This window comes from Schistocerca cancellata, chromosome 4 (genome assembly GCF_023864275.1).
Source record: "Schistocerca cancellata isolate TAMUIC-IGC-003103 chromosome 4, iqSchCanc2.1, whole genome shotgun sequence".
Lineage (NCBI taxonomy): Eukaryota > Metazoa > Arthropoda > Insecta > Orthoptera > Acrididae > Schistocerca > Schistocerca cancellata.
In genome coordinates, this window is record NC_064629.1 from 225,800,491 (window position 1) to 225,816,654 (window position 16,164).

Genomic DNA, 16,164 nt, shown 5'->3' on the forward strand with positions numbered 1-16,164 from the left:
TAGGGAAGTCGTGAGATAGTCCGGCAGCTGACAGCTTCGGGTTCTGGTAGAGCAGACCGACCCACCTAACGAGCTCTTCAGGTACTCCATGCTCTCGCAGGGCAAGCCAAATTAACTCGTGTTGCACTCGGTCAAAGGCGTTTTCGAGGTTGAGAAAGGCAAAGTTTAGATGTTTTGACTTCTCACGGTGCTTTCCGATAAGCAGGCGAGCTGCATGGATAGCATCTGTCGTCCCACAGCCCTTCACGAATCCACATTGATTGATGGAGACACTGATAATTTATTAATTATTAAATTATTATAATTATTAAATTAGAGCAGCATTCGTTAAATCTAATTACACTATCTGATTAAAAGTATGTGGAGACCTATTACTGGACATTAATATGGGGTGTGTCCACCATTCGCCTTCGTTTTTGTGGTATCGTCTTATGGGACCAAATTGCTGAGATCATCGGTCCCTAAGCTTACGCACTACTTATTCTAACTTAAACTAACTTACGCTAAGGACAACACACACACCCATGCCCGAGGGAGGACTCGAACCTCCGACGGGGGGAGCCGCGCGAACGGTGACAAGACGCCTCGGACCGCGCGACTACCACGCGCGGCTTTTCCCTTCGTGGTGGCTTGAACTCAGCTGGGAACCCTTTCAGTCAGGTATCTCAATGCCTCTGGAGGAACTGAGCTCTCATGTCCGACCCATTCAGATCTTCTTGCTTCTCTGCTGACAACACAATATTCCCCGCCTCCTTTGATACCATTGAGTCTCCCTCACATGACATCCGCATGCATGTAATGCGACATCTGTCAGAAAAGTTGTGGGACTGACAACACTGCGAGCTATCTGGCAACGCTGTTTTGTCATACTTCTGTAGACAGGTGTGTTCATCCCTTCCAGATGCTCAGTCCGAGTTTCAGCTCCGTACAGCCGTCAGGTGATTTTTAAGAGCGCCATCAGTGAAGTCGTAATTTTGTTGTGTGTTACGGAAATGGAGCAGCAAATTTTAGAGCAACGTCATGCCATCGAGTTTTGTGATAAACTTGGGGGATCTCAGAGTGCGACGTTTGAAAAGTTGAAACAGGCCTATGGGGGAAGTTCCTTATCAAGAGCACAACTAATCAGCTTTGAAAAATGGTGCCATGATGACATTTTAAATTTTCACAACACTGTAGTATGATATTCACTGCAAATGATCAATGTATCAGATGATTAGTTTTTTGTAATTAAAACATGGGGCCTGCTAGGTGGATGGGTGGAAGTAAATGCATCAGTTTGTACTGTAAAAAGCTATAACAGATTCTTAAGATATGCCATCATTGTCCAAAGCTGAAAGGTGGTATCCCATTCTTCAATTGACCCAATTATAGAATATGAGCCAAATTTTGTTTATGATATACTGAACATATTATATATACTGAACAGATTAAAAAAAGAGTTAGTTACAAAAAAATTACTTTAATAATTAAATTATGAAATGGAACTTAAATTTTCACAAAACTCTAGGAACCTATGCAATCTGAAAATCACATACCTATGATTTTTTTTTAAATATTCAAGCAAGCATGTTTGTTTTCTATTTCTCCTAGACTCTATGGCAATCATTTCTTGTCCCAAATGAGCAAGTTGAACTACTGTTCTGTCCTCAAGTCTATGGGCCATCATATATCTCCTGAAAGTTTCAAAGGCTTTAGCTGCCTTAGTATATGAGGGCACTGGGTCATCTTCCTTGTCACTGTCACTTTCACTACCACTATTATTCTCCAAGCTTCTCTCTCCAGTCACCTCCTCAATACTTTGTGCTCCTGTGGTTGCCGCACTGTCATCCACAGCCACAAACTCCTCAAAAGTGACAGAATCACTGCCTATTAATTCCTGAAACTCTTGCAAATCACTTGCAAAACCTTCCACAGGAAGAAAAGTAAATGTCTTATCCGGCATTAAATTGAAAAACATGCCGGTTTCGTCTGCGTTATAAATGTCACGCAGTTTGTAGCAATGTATCAGATTAGGGAGAGTCTGCATCCACTGAGTTACAGTTGGTTCATCCACACTTTTACTTTCTCCACATTCCGCTTTGTATACAACACCATGACGCTGTCGAAATTTATCAATCCATCCACTGGACGCCTTAAAACCTTCCATTCCTAACTGCGGTGATATTTGAAGCGCCTTCTCCTTCAAAATAGTTCCGTTTATAGGAATGTTTGCAGCACGTGCTTGCTGAAACCAAGTTTCCCCATTTCGTCGTAAGCCGATGGTTTCAAACGCATACGTTTCGAATTTCCACAGTTCTCAAACCCTTCCATTATCGACGATCTGTTTTTCATAATAGTGTTGAGTGGGCCAGTTCAAATTGCTTCGCTAGCTCCACGCGACTCACACCAGGAGATGCCTCCACTTTTTTAATAACAGAAACCTTCTCCTCTAGAAAAATGTTCTTCCGCTTTTCACTCATGTCCACTGATGAAAGCTTAAAAAAAAGAAAAAAAGAAAAAAATAACGTTATATCGAAGAGACACTCTCACTAGACACAGTATCACTAGACACACGAACTGTTTGCTGCTCAGCTCACACAACACGCTACGAATACGAAGCATCGACTGAAATGGCGCCAAAAAGACCACAAGCAGAATGTGCGTTAAATGTCACGTGACCGGGTTCTGCTGCTGACATATGAAACACGCTGAGCGCGGGCTTTCCGAGCCGGTGCAAACTGTGAATCCACAGAACGGAAAACGATGCATCTACATCCAGTCACTTAAACGTTATAAAGAGGTAAATAATTGACCAGGGTCCCAAAAATATGAGCGTTACACGGAGGAAATTGTAATATAGAGGAAACGCAGTAAAGAGGAAAATTTAACATCGTTTATATGGGTTTTTAGTCGGGACCGATAAAAACGGACGTAACAGAGAGGAAAACATTATATGGAGGAACGCTATAAAGAGGTTTCACCGTAGTTCAATAGAGAGTATTTTGAAGAGGATAAGGTTGTTTTGTAAGCAATTTGAATAGCTTCTAAAAATAATTCCGTTTTTTTTATACCCCTCGTGTGTAAGTTGTAGAGTGCTCGGCTTGAGCGGTTCGCTTTGCCCACAGCCGGGGCACCGTGTGCCGCGCTTCTCGAGCATCAACTGGGGCGTGTGCGTGCCGCGCTCGTGCGGCGCCGAGGACGTGCAGCTGTCGCTGGAGGACGCGCTCGACTCGCACACGGCTCACACCGGCGTCAGCACGCGCGTGCGCGTCAACCCGCAGATGTGCTACGTGCAGCAGTCCTGGCTCCCGCCCGCCTCCTTCCTCATCGTGGGGTGAGTACTCAGCAGACTCTTCTTTCTAAACTACCGGGTGATCAAAAAGTCAGTATAAATTTGAAAACTGAATAAATCACGGAATAATGTAGATAGAGAGGTACAAATAGACACACATGCTTGGAATGACACGGGGTTTTATTAGAACAAAAAAAAAAAAAAAATACAGAAGTTCAAAAAATGTCCGACAGATGGCGCTTCATCTGATCAGAATAGCAATAATTAGCATAACAAAGTAAGACAAAGCAAAGATGATGTTCTTGCAGGAAATGCTCAATATGTCCACCACCATTCTTCAACAATAGCTGTAGTCGAGGAATAATGTTGTGAACGGCACTGTAAAGCATGTCCGGAGTTATGGTGAGGCATTGGCGTCGGATGTTGTCTTTCAGCATCCCTAGAGATGTCGGTCGATCACGATACACTTGCGACTTCAGGTAACCCCAAAGCCAATAATCACACGGACTGAGGTCTGGGGACCTGGGAGGCCAAGCATGACGAAAGTGGCGGCTGAGCACACGGTCATCAACAAACGACGCGCGCAAGAGATCTTTCACGCGTCTAGCAATATGGGGTGGAGCGCCTTCCTGCATATACATCGTACGTTCCAGCAGGTGTTTATCAGCCAGACTGCGGATGATGCGAATATGTAACATATCGACGTACCTCTCACCCGTCACGGTAGCAGTTACAAAACCAGAATCACGCATTTCCTCGAAGAAAAAAGGCCATATAACGGTAGATGTGGTAAATCCAACCCATACCTTGAGTTTCTCTTCGTGCAATGGAGTTCCCACGACAGTTCTATGATTTTCGGTAGCCCAAATTCTGCAGTTGTGGGCGTTGACAGACCCTTGGAGCGTGAAAGGAGCTTCGTCGGTCCACAACACGTTACTCAACCAGTCGTCATCTTCCGCCATCTTTTGAAACGCCCACACCGCAAATGCCCTCCGCGTCACTAAATCGCCAGGCAACAGTTCACGATGCCGATGGATTTTGTACTGATAGCATCGGAGGGTACGCCTCAGTGCCAACCAAACAGTAGTGTATGGTATGCCGGTACGACGTGCGACTGCTCGAGCGCTGACTTCCCCGGCCGGCCGCGGTGGTCTCGCGGTTCTAGGCGCGCAGTCCGGAACCGCGCGACTGCTACGGTCGCAGGTTCGCATCCTGCCTCGGGCATGGATGTGTGTGATGTCCTTAGGTTAGTTAGGTTTAAGTAGTTCTAAGTTCTAGGGGACTGATGACCACAGCAGTTAAGTCCCATAGTGCTCAGAGCCATTTGAACCATTTTTTGACTTCCCCGTGCATGGACGAACCCGCTACAGTCTCCATTTCTTCCTGAACTGTCTCAGCAGCATTACGCCTTGTGCTCGGTCGGCCACTACGGGGTCTATCGTCTAAACAACCCGTGACTTCGAACTTCGAAATCATTCTCGCCACAGCAGCATTTGTCAACGGACCTTAACCCGTTCGAATCCCCGTCCTATAGCGATAGGATCGTAACGCTGAACTAGCACATTCCCCATTCTGATAATTCAGCTTCACTAAAAGCGCCTTTTCAGGTAACGTCAACATGCTGCGACTGCTGGCGCATCTGATTCTCTCTCTCATTACAGCTCCCTTTAAACACGATTGTCATGCGCAGTCACTGACGTTTCACTGTCCAACGCCATCTGTCGGACATTTTGTGAACTTTGTTTTTTGTTTTGGTTCTAATAAAACCCCATGTCATTTCCCATGTCATTCCAAGCATGTGTGTCAATTTTTACCTCTCTATCTACATTATTCCCTGGTTTATTAAGTTTTCAGATTTATATGGCTCTGAGCACTATGGGACTGAACTTCTGGGGTCATCAATCCCCTAGAACTTAGAACTACTTAAACCTAACTAGCCTAAGGACATCACACGCATCCATGCCCGAGGCAGGATTCGAACCTGCGGCCGGAGCGGTCGCGCGGTTCCAGACTGTAGCGCCTAGAACCGCTCCGCTACCCCGGCCGGCTCAAATTTATACTGACATTTTGATCACCCGGTACAACTGTAAAAGTAGCGACTACGTTTTGTAACCTGTGCACTGGTTAAGGCACCTCTACGTACCGCAGTCACTATAGAACAACAGTTTCCTAACTGTTCAAATGTGTGTGAATTCCTAAGGGACCAAACTGCTGAGGTCATCGGTGCCCAACAGTTTCCTAGGCTACTGTAATGACCGCGTAGTCTAGTGGCAGACGGTCAGCCGGAAAGTAATTGAAAGAATTACCAAAAGTTGTCCTCGAGTATCGATCTGCGGCCATCTTCTGGGACAACAATCGAGCCCATCCTAAACTTCTAGATGGGGATGACAGCTCAGGCGGAATTGTCGCCTACGCAGACGACCTATTAGTTATAGTCACTGCAAACAACAGAGCCCTGCTACAAGAGAAAGCCAGTGCAGTACTACAAACAATTACGCAGTGGTATCACAACAACAAACTCAAGATAGCCGAAAAATGGTTCAAATGGCTTTGAGCACTATGGGACTTAACATCTGAAGTCATCAGCCCCCTAGAATTTAGAACTACTTAAACCTAACTAACCTAAGGACATCAAACACATCCATGCCCGAGGCAGGATTCGAACCTGCGACCGTAGCAGCAGCGCGGTTCCGGACTGAAGCGCCTAGAACCGCTAGGCCACAACGGCCGACTAGCCGAAAACAAAGAAACATAACACAATATTGAAACTATCACTCCAAAGGAAGCCTTCGGTTAAAACAGGGGACACAAACATCAAACGAGCACATTTTACATGCTATCTTGGTGTATATAAAGATGTAAAATTGAATTTTCACGAAGCCATAACGCTAACGACAGACAAAGCAGAAAAATACTACATAAACTGACGAGGCTAAATTCAAAACAGTACATACTACCTCTAACCGTCATGCGGACGACCACTGTGCGCTCTTTGAATCAGCACTCAGCTTCGCAGCTAGCACGTTGGCACACGAACTGAACCTGGTCACTAACAATGCATCAGTAAAACGAGGGGAGAGAAGTGTCCTACTTAGGCTATCAGGAGCCTTCGTCACCGCCTCAGTGGACTCACAGTGTGTGGTGCTCGGAATATGCCAGATAGATACCATTCTCTCCAATTGTCGGTATTGGTTGCATGCCAGATATTTTGATAGTCAACATACTAGTTATTGGGAATCCCTAACTGCTTGCAAAGTACTTTCCTGTATATAAATATATTCATTTAAATGACGAAAGAACTATCGACGGTAGTTAGCAAGTAGCCTGATTTTTTACTAACATCGAACGTCGATATTTTGTCTTTAACATCGGTGTTAAAATGTTTCCAAGACTTCAATATTGGCACTGAAACATCGATGTTTAAACTCCCAACACTGATATTTTGTAAATACCGATGTTCTCTAACATCCCTACTCTATGATCATCAGTCACTTGCATTCAGCAGCTATACCTGCGATTATGACGTTGACGAAGGCAAGGTACCAATGTTATTGGAGGTAGAGAACACTTGCTAATTTCGACACTGCACCCACCGATCATAATCCTTCAACCAGCAAGGCCAAAAGTGTTTACTTTTTAGCTCCTGTTGTGGCTCGTTTGCTTTCGCATCAAAAGTTGCAATGTAGTTCTTCATAGTTATTGTTTTTCACTCATACCAGTGGTCTGCAACACCGTTCCTTCACAAATGATGCTGCATGGAATATAACCTTGTGATGTCGATACTGACAATTTTCTTAAGGCACTTTCACGCGAGAAACTTTCTTGTCTCAAGCACTACTCATGGTCACTGTGTCTTCTGCAGCGATCCTGATGTATTATTCTTGTAGTGAGACTAAATTTCATGAGTGTAGGTTTGTATTTACCCGTAACCGCCAGAACTGCGCCAATTTTAAACATTTTTGGCTAATTTTTTTTGTGAATATATAAATTCCGTGATAACCAACAACTCCACATGTTTTTTAACCCAAAAATTCAAAAGTATGAAACTTTTTCTCTAATTAGATTTATCCACTGAATTCAGAATGCCACGAAAAATTATAAAACAAATTTTCAGCCACCTGCAATTATTTTACGACTGGGTTGAAATTTCACCACTACCTTCGAATAATCACTTGCCCTTTGGAATTGCGTCTTTGTCAGGAATTTGTCAACGATATCTCGAGCAGTTGATTCAGCACATTCTCTGTTGCAGAAACAACTTCGATGACACCTTGGTCGTGGGCTCCATGCGAGAGGATCATTTACGAAATCCTCAAACTGGAAAACAGTTTTTTCGTCAAAGATGCATTTCTTGGGACATGTGCTAAGCAAAGGTGGTCTTGCTCCTACAAATGAGTGCATCAGAGCCATCGTCCACAAGTCGGCCCCCAAAAACCTGAAGGAGCTCCAGTCGTTTATGGACAAACTTTCTTACTACGCTAGGTTCATGCCCCAGGCCCGCACATCTGCCCTCCTCTGTACTGACTTCACGAAAAATGCATCAAATTTTTGTGGTCTGTAGACTGTTTACAGGCTTTGCAGTCCGTCAAGGAGTGTTTGTGCTTTGCTCCCTGTTTGACTTCCTTCACATTGGGTAAACCATTATCCCTGGCCACCGATGCACTCCAGTACGGCATTGTTACAGTTCTGTCACATCAGAACCTGGATAGCACTAAGCAGCCCATGGCTTACACTTCAAAGTGTCTTTATGCAGCGCAATGTAACTACTCGTTTTCAGAAAAGGAGGCACTGGCTATTATGCCTCCTTTTCTAACTACGAGTAGTTACATTGCGCTGCATAAAGCCATCAAAACGAAAATTTCTGTTCCGACACTGACAATGTTGAGTGTTTATGGAAAAAGTTCAAGCCAATCGTAAAATGCGTTTTAGACAGGTACGTGCCGAGTAAAACTGTGAGGGACGGGAAAAACCCACCGTGGTTCAACCACAAAGTTAGGAAACTACTGCGAAAGCAAAGAGAGCTTCACTGCAAGTTTAAACGCAGCCAAAACCTCTCAGACAAACAAAAGCTAAACGATGTCAAGTTAGCGTATGGAGGGCTATGCGTGAAGCGTTCAGTGAATTCGAAAGTAAAATTCTATGCACCGACTTGACAGAAAATCCTAGGAATTTCTGGTCTTACGTTAAATCAGTAAGTGGCTCGAAACAGCATATCCAGACACTCTGGGATGATGATGGCATTGAAACAGAGGTTGACTCGCGTAAAACTGAAATACTAAGCACCTTTTTCCAAAGCTGTTTCACAGAGGAAGACCGCACCGCAGTTCCTTCTCCAAATCACCACACGAACGAAAATATGGCTGACATCGAAATAAGTGTCCAAGGAATAGAAAAGCAACTGAAATCACACAGCAGAGGAAAGGCCACTGGACCTGACAGGATACTAATTCGATTCTACACAGATTACACAAATGAACTTGCCCGCCCCCTTCTAACAGCCGTGTGCCGCAAGTCTCTAGAGGAACGGAAGGTTCCAAATGATTGGAAAACAGCACAGGTAGTCGCAGTTTTCAAGAAGGGTCGTCGAGCAGATGCGCAAGACTATAGGCCTATATCTCTGACATCGATCTGTTGTAGAATTTTAGAACATGTTTTCTGCTCGCGTATCATGTCATTTCTGGAAACCCAGAATCTACTCTGTAGGAATCAACATGGATTCCAGAAACAGCGATCGTATGAGACCCAACTCGCTTTATTTGTTCACGAGACCCAGAAAATATTAGATACTGGCTCCCAGATAGATAACATTTTCCTTGACTTAGGTACAATTCACAAGGAAAAACTGAGCAACATTTTTTCAAAGAAACAAAATAGATTATCAGATTGTAGGAGTAAGCCTACTTCATAAAGAATCAATTTGAGCTCATCAATTAAACTTGAATAAAACAATTGACACATCTGCCAACAATAAAACAAAGAAAGCTGACAGCTGTATGTCAGAAATGATAATATACAGGGTGGTCAAAAAGTCAGTATAAATTTGAAAACTGAATAAATCACGGAATAATGTAGATAGAGAGGTACAGATTGACACACATGCTTGGAATGACATGGGGTTTTATTAGAACCAAAAAAATACAAAAGTTCAAAAATGTCCGACAGATGGCGCTTCATCTGATCAGAAGAGCAATAATTAACATAACAAAGTAAGACAAAGCAAAGATGATGTTCTTTACAGGAAATGCTCAATACGTCCACCATCATTCCTCAACAATAGCCGTAGTCGAGGAATAATGTTGTGAACAGCACTGTAAAGCATGTCCGGAATTATGGTGAGGCATTGGCGTCGGATGCTGTCTTTCAGCATCCCTAGAGGTGTCAGTCGATCACGACACACTTGCGACTTCAGGTAACCCCAAAGCCAATAATTGCACGGATTGAGGTCTGGGGACCTGGGAGGCCAAGCATGACGAAAGTGGCGGCTGAGCACACGATCAGCACCAAACGACACGCGCAAGAGATCTTTCATGCGTCTAGCAATATGGGGTGGAGAGCCATCCTGAATAAACATCGTACGTTCCAGCAGGTGTTTATCAGCCAGGCTGGGGATGATGTGATTCTGTAACATATCGACGTACCTCTCACCCGTCACGGTAGCAGTTACTGACGTTTTGCTGTCCAGCGCCATCTTTCGGACATTTTGTGAACTTTGTTTTTTTTTTTTTTTGGTTCTAATAAAACCCCGTGTGATTCCAAGCATGTGTGTCAATTTTTACCTCTCTATCTACATTATTCCGTGGTTTATTAAGTTTTCAAATATACACTGACTTTTTGATCACCTGGTATGCCTTGGTGATGATGCCTGGTATGAGTTATTTCACACTGATGATCAGGTTTCATTAAGGTATGATCACATCTGGTCTTGAATCATACTTGTCCACAAGGCACTGTGCAGGCTAGTAATGGATCACTTAACTTCGTATGTACATCAGTTTAAGGTGGCTGCTATTGGTGGCTGCTTTGGGGCATTTTCTTTTCTTCATACTCTTTACATTCCAACAAGATGATGGGATATTCCACTAGGATACTGCACCTGCTCATCAGGAAGGGCATATGTAAACATAGTACAATGAGTCTTTTGCAGAATATTGATACTGGTACTATATATATTTTCAAAAAATGCTTATTTAGTTTGATATCCAACTGTCCAGTTTAACTGATAATTAAAGAAGGTATTGTCGTATTCTGTATTTAGATATAATGAAGAGATGTACGATAAATGTTAAACTTAATTGCTCTGGAAAACATATGAGGATAAGCATTTATAATTTTTACCATTTTTCTGTTTCAGGTCACTTTTTGTTGTAATAATTGGTATTGCTGTAACTGCCACACTCTATGATAAAACTGACAAGAAGGAAGATAAATTTCATAGTAAGTATCAGACACACTGTATGAGCGAAAAGGTGAAGCACCCAGAAGACACTGTCTAATGTCAATGAAAGATCATATATGTACACACCATTGGCCCGGAACATAAATGGTTAGGGTTTCAGTTCTCTGTGACAGGAAAAATGGTGACTGCAGTGCACTAGTGTTGTCTGTGTTTAATGTTGTTACCACACCTGGTATGCAGTTTGAGCAGTGTAAGATTTTGAATGATCACTGTGAAGGACATGATGATGCCACATACTCATGTGAGACAGCGTTATTAGCAACTGACAGAATTTGAAAGTGGCCTCATAGCGGAACTTCATTTGGCTGCCTGGTCAAATCGTGCTATATTCAGATCCGTCAGGCATTTGGATGTGACAGTGGCCCGATGTCGGCCTGCATGGGAATGTAAAGGATAGGCATTTCTGTCGTTAAGATTACAGTTGACCATATCTGACCACCACAAGTTAGGACCATCATAGTATGCAACAAGCCCATTGCATACCCTCCAGATCTGCATCTGCCATCTGACAACAAGTAAAGGGCTGCCCTCAAGATTCTGTGTCTTCCCACATCAGTGGTCAGAGACTAGCAGTAGCCAGACCAGGGAATTACCACCCCATGCATTAGCTGTTGTTAACACAACAACACAAATGGCTGCATTTGGAGAGCTGCCTGACCCGGAAGCATAGACTGCTGGTGAATGGTGTCACATTGTGTTCAACAATGAGTCATGGTTACGCACTATCTCAGATGACCACCATTAGTGAGTGTGGTGGTGTTCTGGGGAGAGATCCCATTCTTCCAATGTAATGAGGAACACAGTGGTGTTGCTACTGGCATCACGATGTGGAGAGCCATCAGGCATGAATTCAGGTCAGGGCTGGTAGCTTTTGAAGGTACTCAGATGGCACAAACATCTTGTATCCTCATGAGTTACCTCTCATGTGACAGTATGGTGGGTGTCATTTTTCATCAGGGCAGTGCTTGTCCACACATGGCAAGTGTCTCTGTGAACTGTCTGCATTATTCTGAGGTACTCATTTGGCCAGCAAGGTCCGCAGATCTGTCACCAGTGGAACATGTGTGGGATCAGCTTGGATGTCAACTCTGTGCCAGTGGCACTATCCAGGACATTAAGGGCCAGTTACAAAAGTTATTGGCTAGCTTGCCCCAGGAGAGGATACAATGGCTTCATGACACCATTTGCAACTGAATCAGCACATGCATCCAAGCCAGAGGGAATGCAACATCATGGTGATGAGTGGGGTGGTACTGCCAAGTTCTTTGTAAATTTGACTTGATATTGTAATCACTGAAATAACATCACACACCCTCTGAATCAGTGAAGTTTCTTTAGTTTACCCCTTCATTTTATTTTCACACACACACACACACACACACACACACACACACACACACACACACACAAAAACACCACCACCACCATGCATACATCACTTCCATGTCGACATTCCAACACCCATGTCAACAGCATAAATCACAACTTTCATATTAGGGCTCAATAAATGTTCTTCGGTATTTGTATACCTTCAAACAATTTAATTTCACAAACTCTATGAAAAGTAAGCATATTTTGACCATAATTTCTTCATTATATATAAGTTTCTGCTATTTCCTTAAGTTTGTGAAGAGAAAGGAATCACCCAAGACCAAATCTGGAAAATAGTGAATGAAATAACAGTGTATAGTGCAGTTTGATCATTTTATCAGTTGTGTGATCAAGTGTGGCCTCCTACTGCAAAAACATATTAATCTGTACCATATGGGCCTCTTATGCATTAGTTCTCTGTTAAATTTATCTCATAAAAGGCATAATGTGGATATGTATTCATTTTTCCCTGTTGAAGATATTTTAGTGTGTATATGAAAAAAACAAAACTGAAGTCAGAGATAAAATGAAATGTTTGGTTTGAGTGTGATCTCATGTTAGAGTAACGACTTATCAAAATTGTTAGTTGGTTTATTTGAGAGAGGGGACCAAACAGTGAGGTCACCGGTCCCATCAGATTAGGGAAGAATGGGGAAGGAAGTCAGCCGTGCCCTTTCAAAGGAAACCTAAATCAGCGCAGCTGGATGCAGGTTAGAACCATCGTCTTCCTGAATGCGAGTCCAGTGTACTAACCACTATGCTGCCTAGCTTGGTCTTATCAAAATGACCATTATAAAATATCTTCCTTCAATTAACAATAAGTAATTACAACCCTGTTTTGCAGGTTTGTTTCATGAATTGTTCATTCATTCACAGATCATGTTCCATGGATCTCAACATGAAACATAAAATTATGGAATATGAAGTAGTCTGTGACTACCTTAGTACCAAGACATATCTATTATAAAATGCCAAAAAAGAAGGGGAATTCAGCAATCAGTCACAAATAAAATCTGCATTTTATTGCAGATCTAGATTGCAGGGTATTTAAACTGAGTCATACAGACTCATCAAGTTTGTGACAACAAATGTTACTACATGACTTTAACACATACATAGCCAGAGAATCAGACTATGTACATGTTTAAGTCATATGATAACATGAAACTTCCTGGCAGATTAAAACAGTGTGCCGGACTGAGATTCGAACTCGGGACCTATGCCTTTCGCGGGCAAGTGCTCTACCACCTGAGCTACCCAAGCACAACTCACTTTGCAGAAGCTCTCCCGCATACCTTGCAGAACTAGCACTCCTGGAAGAAAGGATATTGCAGAGACATGGCTTAGCCACAGCCTAGGGGATGTTTCCAGAATGAAATTTTCACTCTGCAGCAGAGTGTGCGCTGATATGAAACTTCCTGGCAGATTAAAATTGTGTGCCAGAATGAGACTCAAACTCGGGGCCTTTGCCTTTTTCAGGCAAGTGCTCTACTTCCAGGGATGTTAGTTCTGCAAGGTATGCAGGAGAGCTTCTGCAAAGTTTGGAAGGCAGGAGACGAGGTATTGGCAGAATTAAAGCTGTGAGGATGGGGTGTGAGTCGTGCTTGGGTAGCTCAGTTGGTAGAACACTTGCCCATGAAAGGCAAAGGTTCCGAGTTCAAGTCTCAGTCTGGCACACAGTTTTAATCTGACAGGAAGTTTCATATCACCGCACACTCCGCTGCAGAGTTAAAATTTCATTCTGGCATATGGTAAGATGCTCACAATTTACTATCTACTTGAATGAATGGTCGACACCAAACTGTGGCCATGAATATAGCTGACGACCCAGTTTGCAGAACACTTTGCTGGCCCCAATCTCTGCAATTTTCCACATCTGTCTTCAGCCTACCCCAGGATCCTAATTTCACCATCCTGCATCCACACCTTACTCCCCATGGTCTCCCCTTCCTCTATTCTGCCCCATCTCCCCTACCAATTCACTCCTCACATCATCATCATTGTGCTCTTCATGAACTCACTAAAGTTGGTGGCTGTGAGTCACATTCTTAATCTCTCCTCCAGTATTGTGTATTCATTCAGCGTACTGAGAAGGTGTTGTGGCGGCACTCTAGCTAAAAAAGGATCCAAGTATTTGTCTGAAAGCTAGCAACATTTTCAATCTTGCCTATGCTCCTGTGGTTTCAGTGCCTTCTTTCCTAAATTAATGGTGTGGAAAATTGTGTATTCCATGTTTGATAGAGTGTGTATTTTAAAATGAATAATATTTTCTAGGGTATAGCACCAACAAGACGTTTTTATCCTCAAAATTGAGTTATCCAGATAACTTGTAGAAGGTGTCTCTCATAAAAGTGCCTTTAATTTCAGGAGATTCTCAGTTTCATAAGCTTACTGCAATTTACTTCCATTGGCAGCCTGAAATTTCATTAAAAAGTAAATACTCTGGTATATGATGCATTATGTCCATTTATTGACACTGTGAAATATTATACTTGCTTTTGCACAAAAGTTGCTTTCTTGATTATTGCTCAGAATATCATAAACTTTGAATGGAATTTTATCAAAAAAGGGGGAAACATTATGAAAACAAAATAAACATTAACAAATTTTTCCCACTAGATGGCACTCTAAGTGTTATAACATAAATGAGTTTGGCTATGAATGACAAATGAATTGCAATGTGATGGCTATGGTGTGAGTTGCACATTAAACCAACCATACTATGCAATGTGCATGACTGCAAAGTTCAGCATTTATCAGTTGTAGCACTTTTAGTTAGGTAACTTGGCTAATTTTGTATGGGACCAATGCAGGATATTTTGTAGAATTTTATGCACCATGCCCACAGACATGTCTACAGGTCAGGCAATTCCGTGTGCACTGCATTTCTGCAGACCACTGCTTGACCCCTCCTGCAGCGCTGTGGCCACATCTTCTACTGACATCCACTCAATTGTTTTCCTCCCTCTATCACACTCCACTTCGAAAGAACCTGTCTTTTTTAATTTTGTAATCCTCTTCAGACCCTTGGCAGACATCAAACCAATGCCTTTTTCATACCCTTGAATGTCCAGAACTTCTGCAGAGCTACAGGTGCACAGTCACCATTTTTGTACAAGAGGTCTACCTGCAGCATGCACAATCCTGCATTGAGTCAGTCATGCTGAGTGTGTCAGACACAAACTGAGGAACAGCCATGTACTCTGCATCTTTTATTTAGCATATTCTGTCATATACAGTGCCATCTAGAGACAAATTTTTTATTAAAAATTTTTTTGCCTGTCGCCCTTCTTAGATAATATTCCATTAGAATTTGACATCATTCTGAGAAGTGGCTCTTTTTTAAAAGCAGTTTTAAACTGAGACTTTAATTAAAATCACTCCATATATACACCAGTGACTTTTGTTTCATGTTCCAGTTGTTTTAGAGTAAGAAGAAAATTATACAATGTGCATGAATTCTGTAGAAACAAAGAACATATATTAGAGCTCATTCATCTGTACTGACCTGTTAGTACAATTTTCTGCTACATTTCAGACATTGTACAAGGCATGATAACAAGCAGAAGCTCATTTACACTAATATGTCTTATTTTTCAGACTCACATGTTACATTTACTTAAATGCAGCATTTCTTTGTATGCTATGTTACAGGATAAGTCTTTACACTGGGTAACATATTGTCCATTATTATTTTCAGGTCAGAAAATGGAACTTTTAGAATGCTTTTCTCTGAAGAAAAATGTAAGGAAACTGATAAGCATGGAAAGATCTGCAGATGATATTGAAAGTATCCATGGAATTCGAGCAATTAATGCTTATATGCTGCTGCTTTCACACAAATCAATGGCATTATTCTTCAATCCTTACATGAACCGCACCGACATGGCAGAGGTATTATTTCTCATGATTGTGAAGTGAATGTGGTTGAATCACACTCAACACAATAGTGGTAGAAGTAGTTCAGGAACGTCAGTATTTGTGGAATGACATAAAAATTATTTTCCTAAATACTTAAATGGTAACACAGTTGCAAGAATTTGTCGTACAGGAAGAATTAAGTACA

The 16,164-nt window shown here is 42.3% G+C and overlaps 1 protein-coding gene across 1 annotated transcript in view; it reads left to right on the forward strand.

Annotated features, from left to right (window-relative positions):
• Positions 1-16,164, forward strand: part of LOC126184034 (nose resistant to fluoxetine protein 6-like) — a 397,821-nt gene that overhangs the window by 337,438 nt on the left and 44,219 nt on the right. The window contains exons 6-8 of the mRNA XM_049926391.1: positions 3,105-3,313; positions 10,623-10,705; positions 15,799-15,992. Of these exons, the coding sequence (XP_049782348.1) occupies positions 3,105-3,313; positions 10,623-10,705; positions 15,799-15,992 (486 nt within the window). The remainder of the gene's footprint in view (positions 1-3,104; positions 3,314-10,622; positions 10,706-15,798; positions 15,993-16,164) is intronic.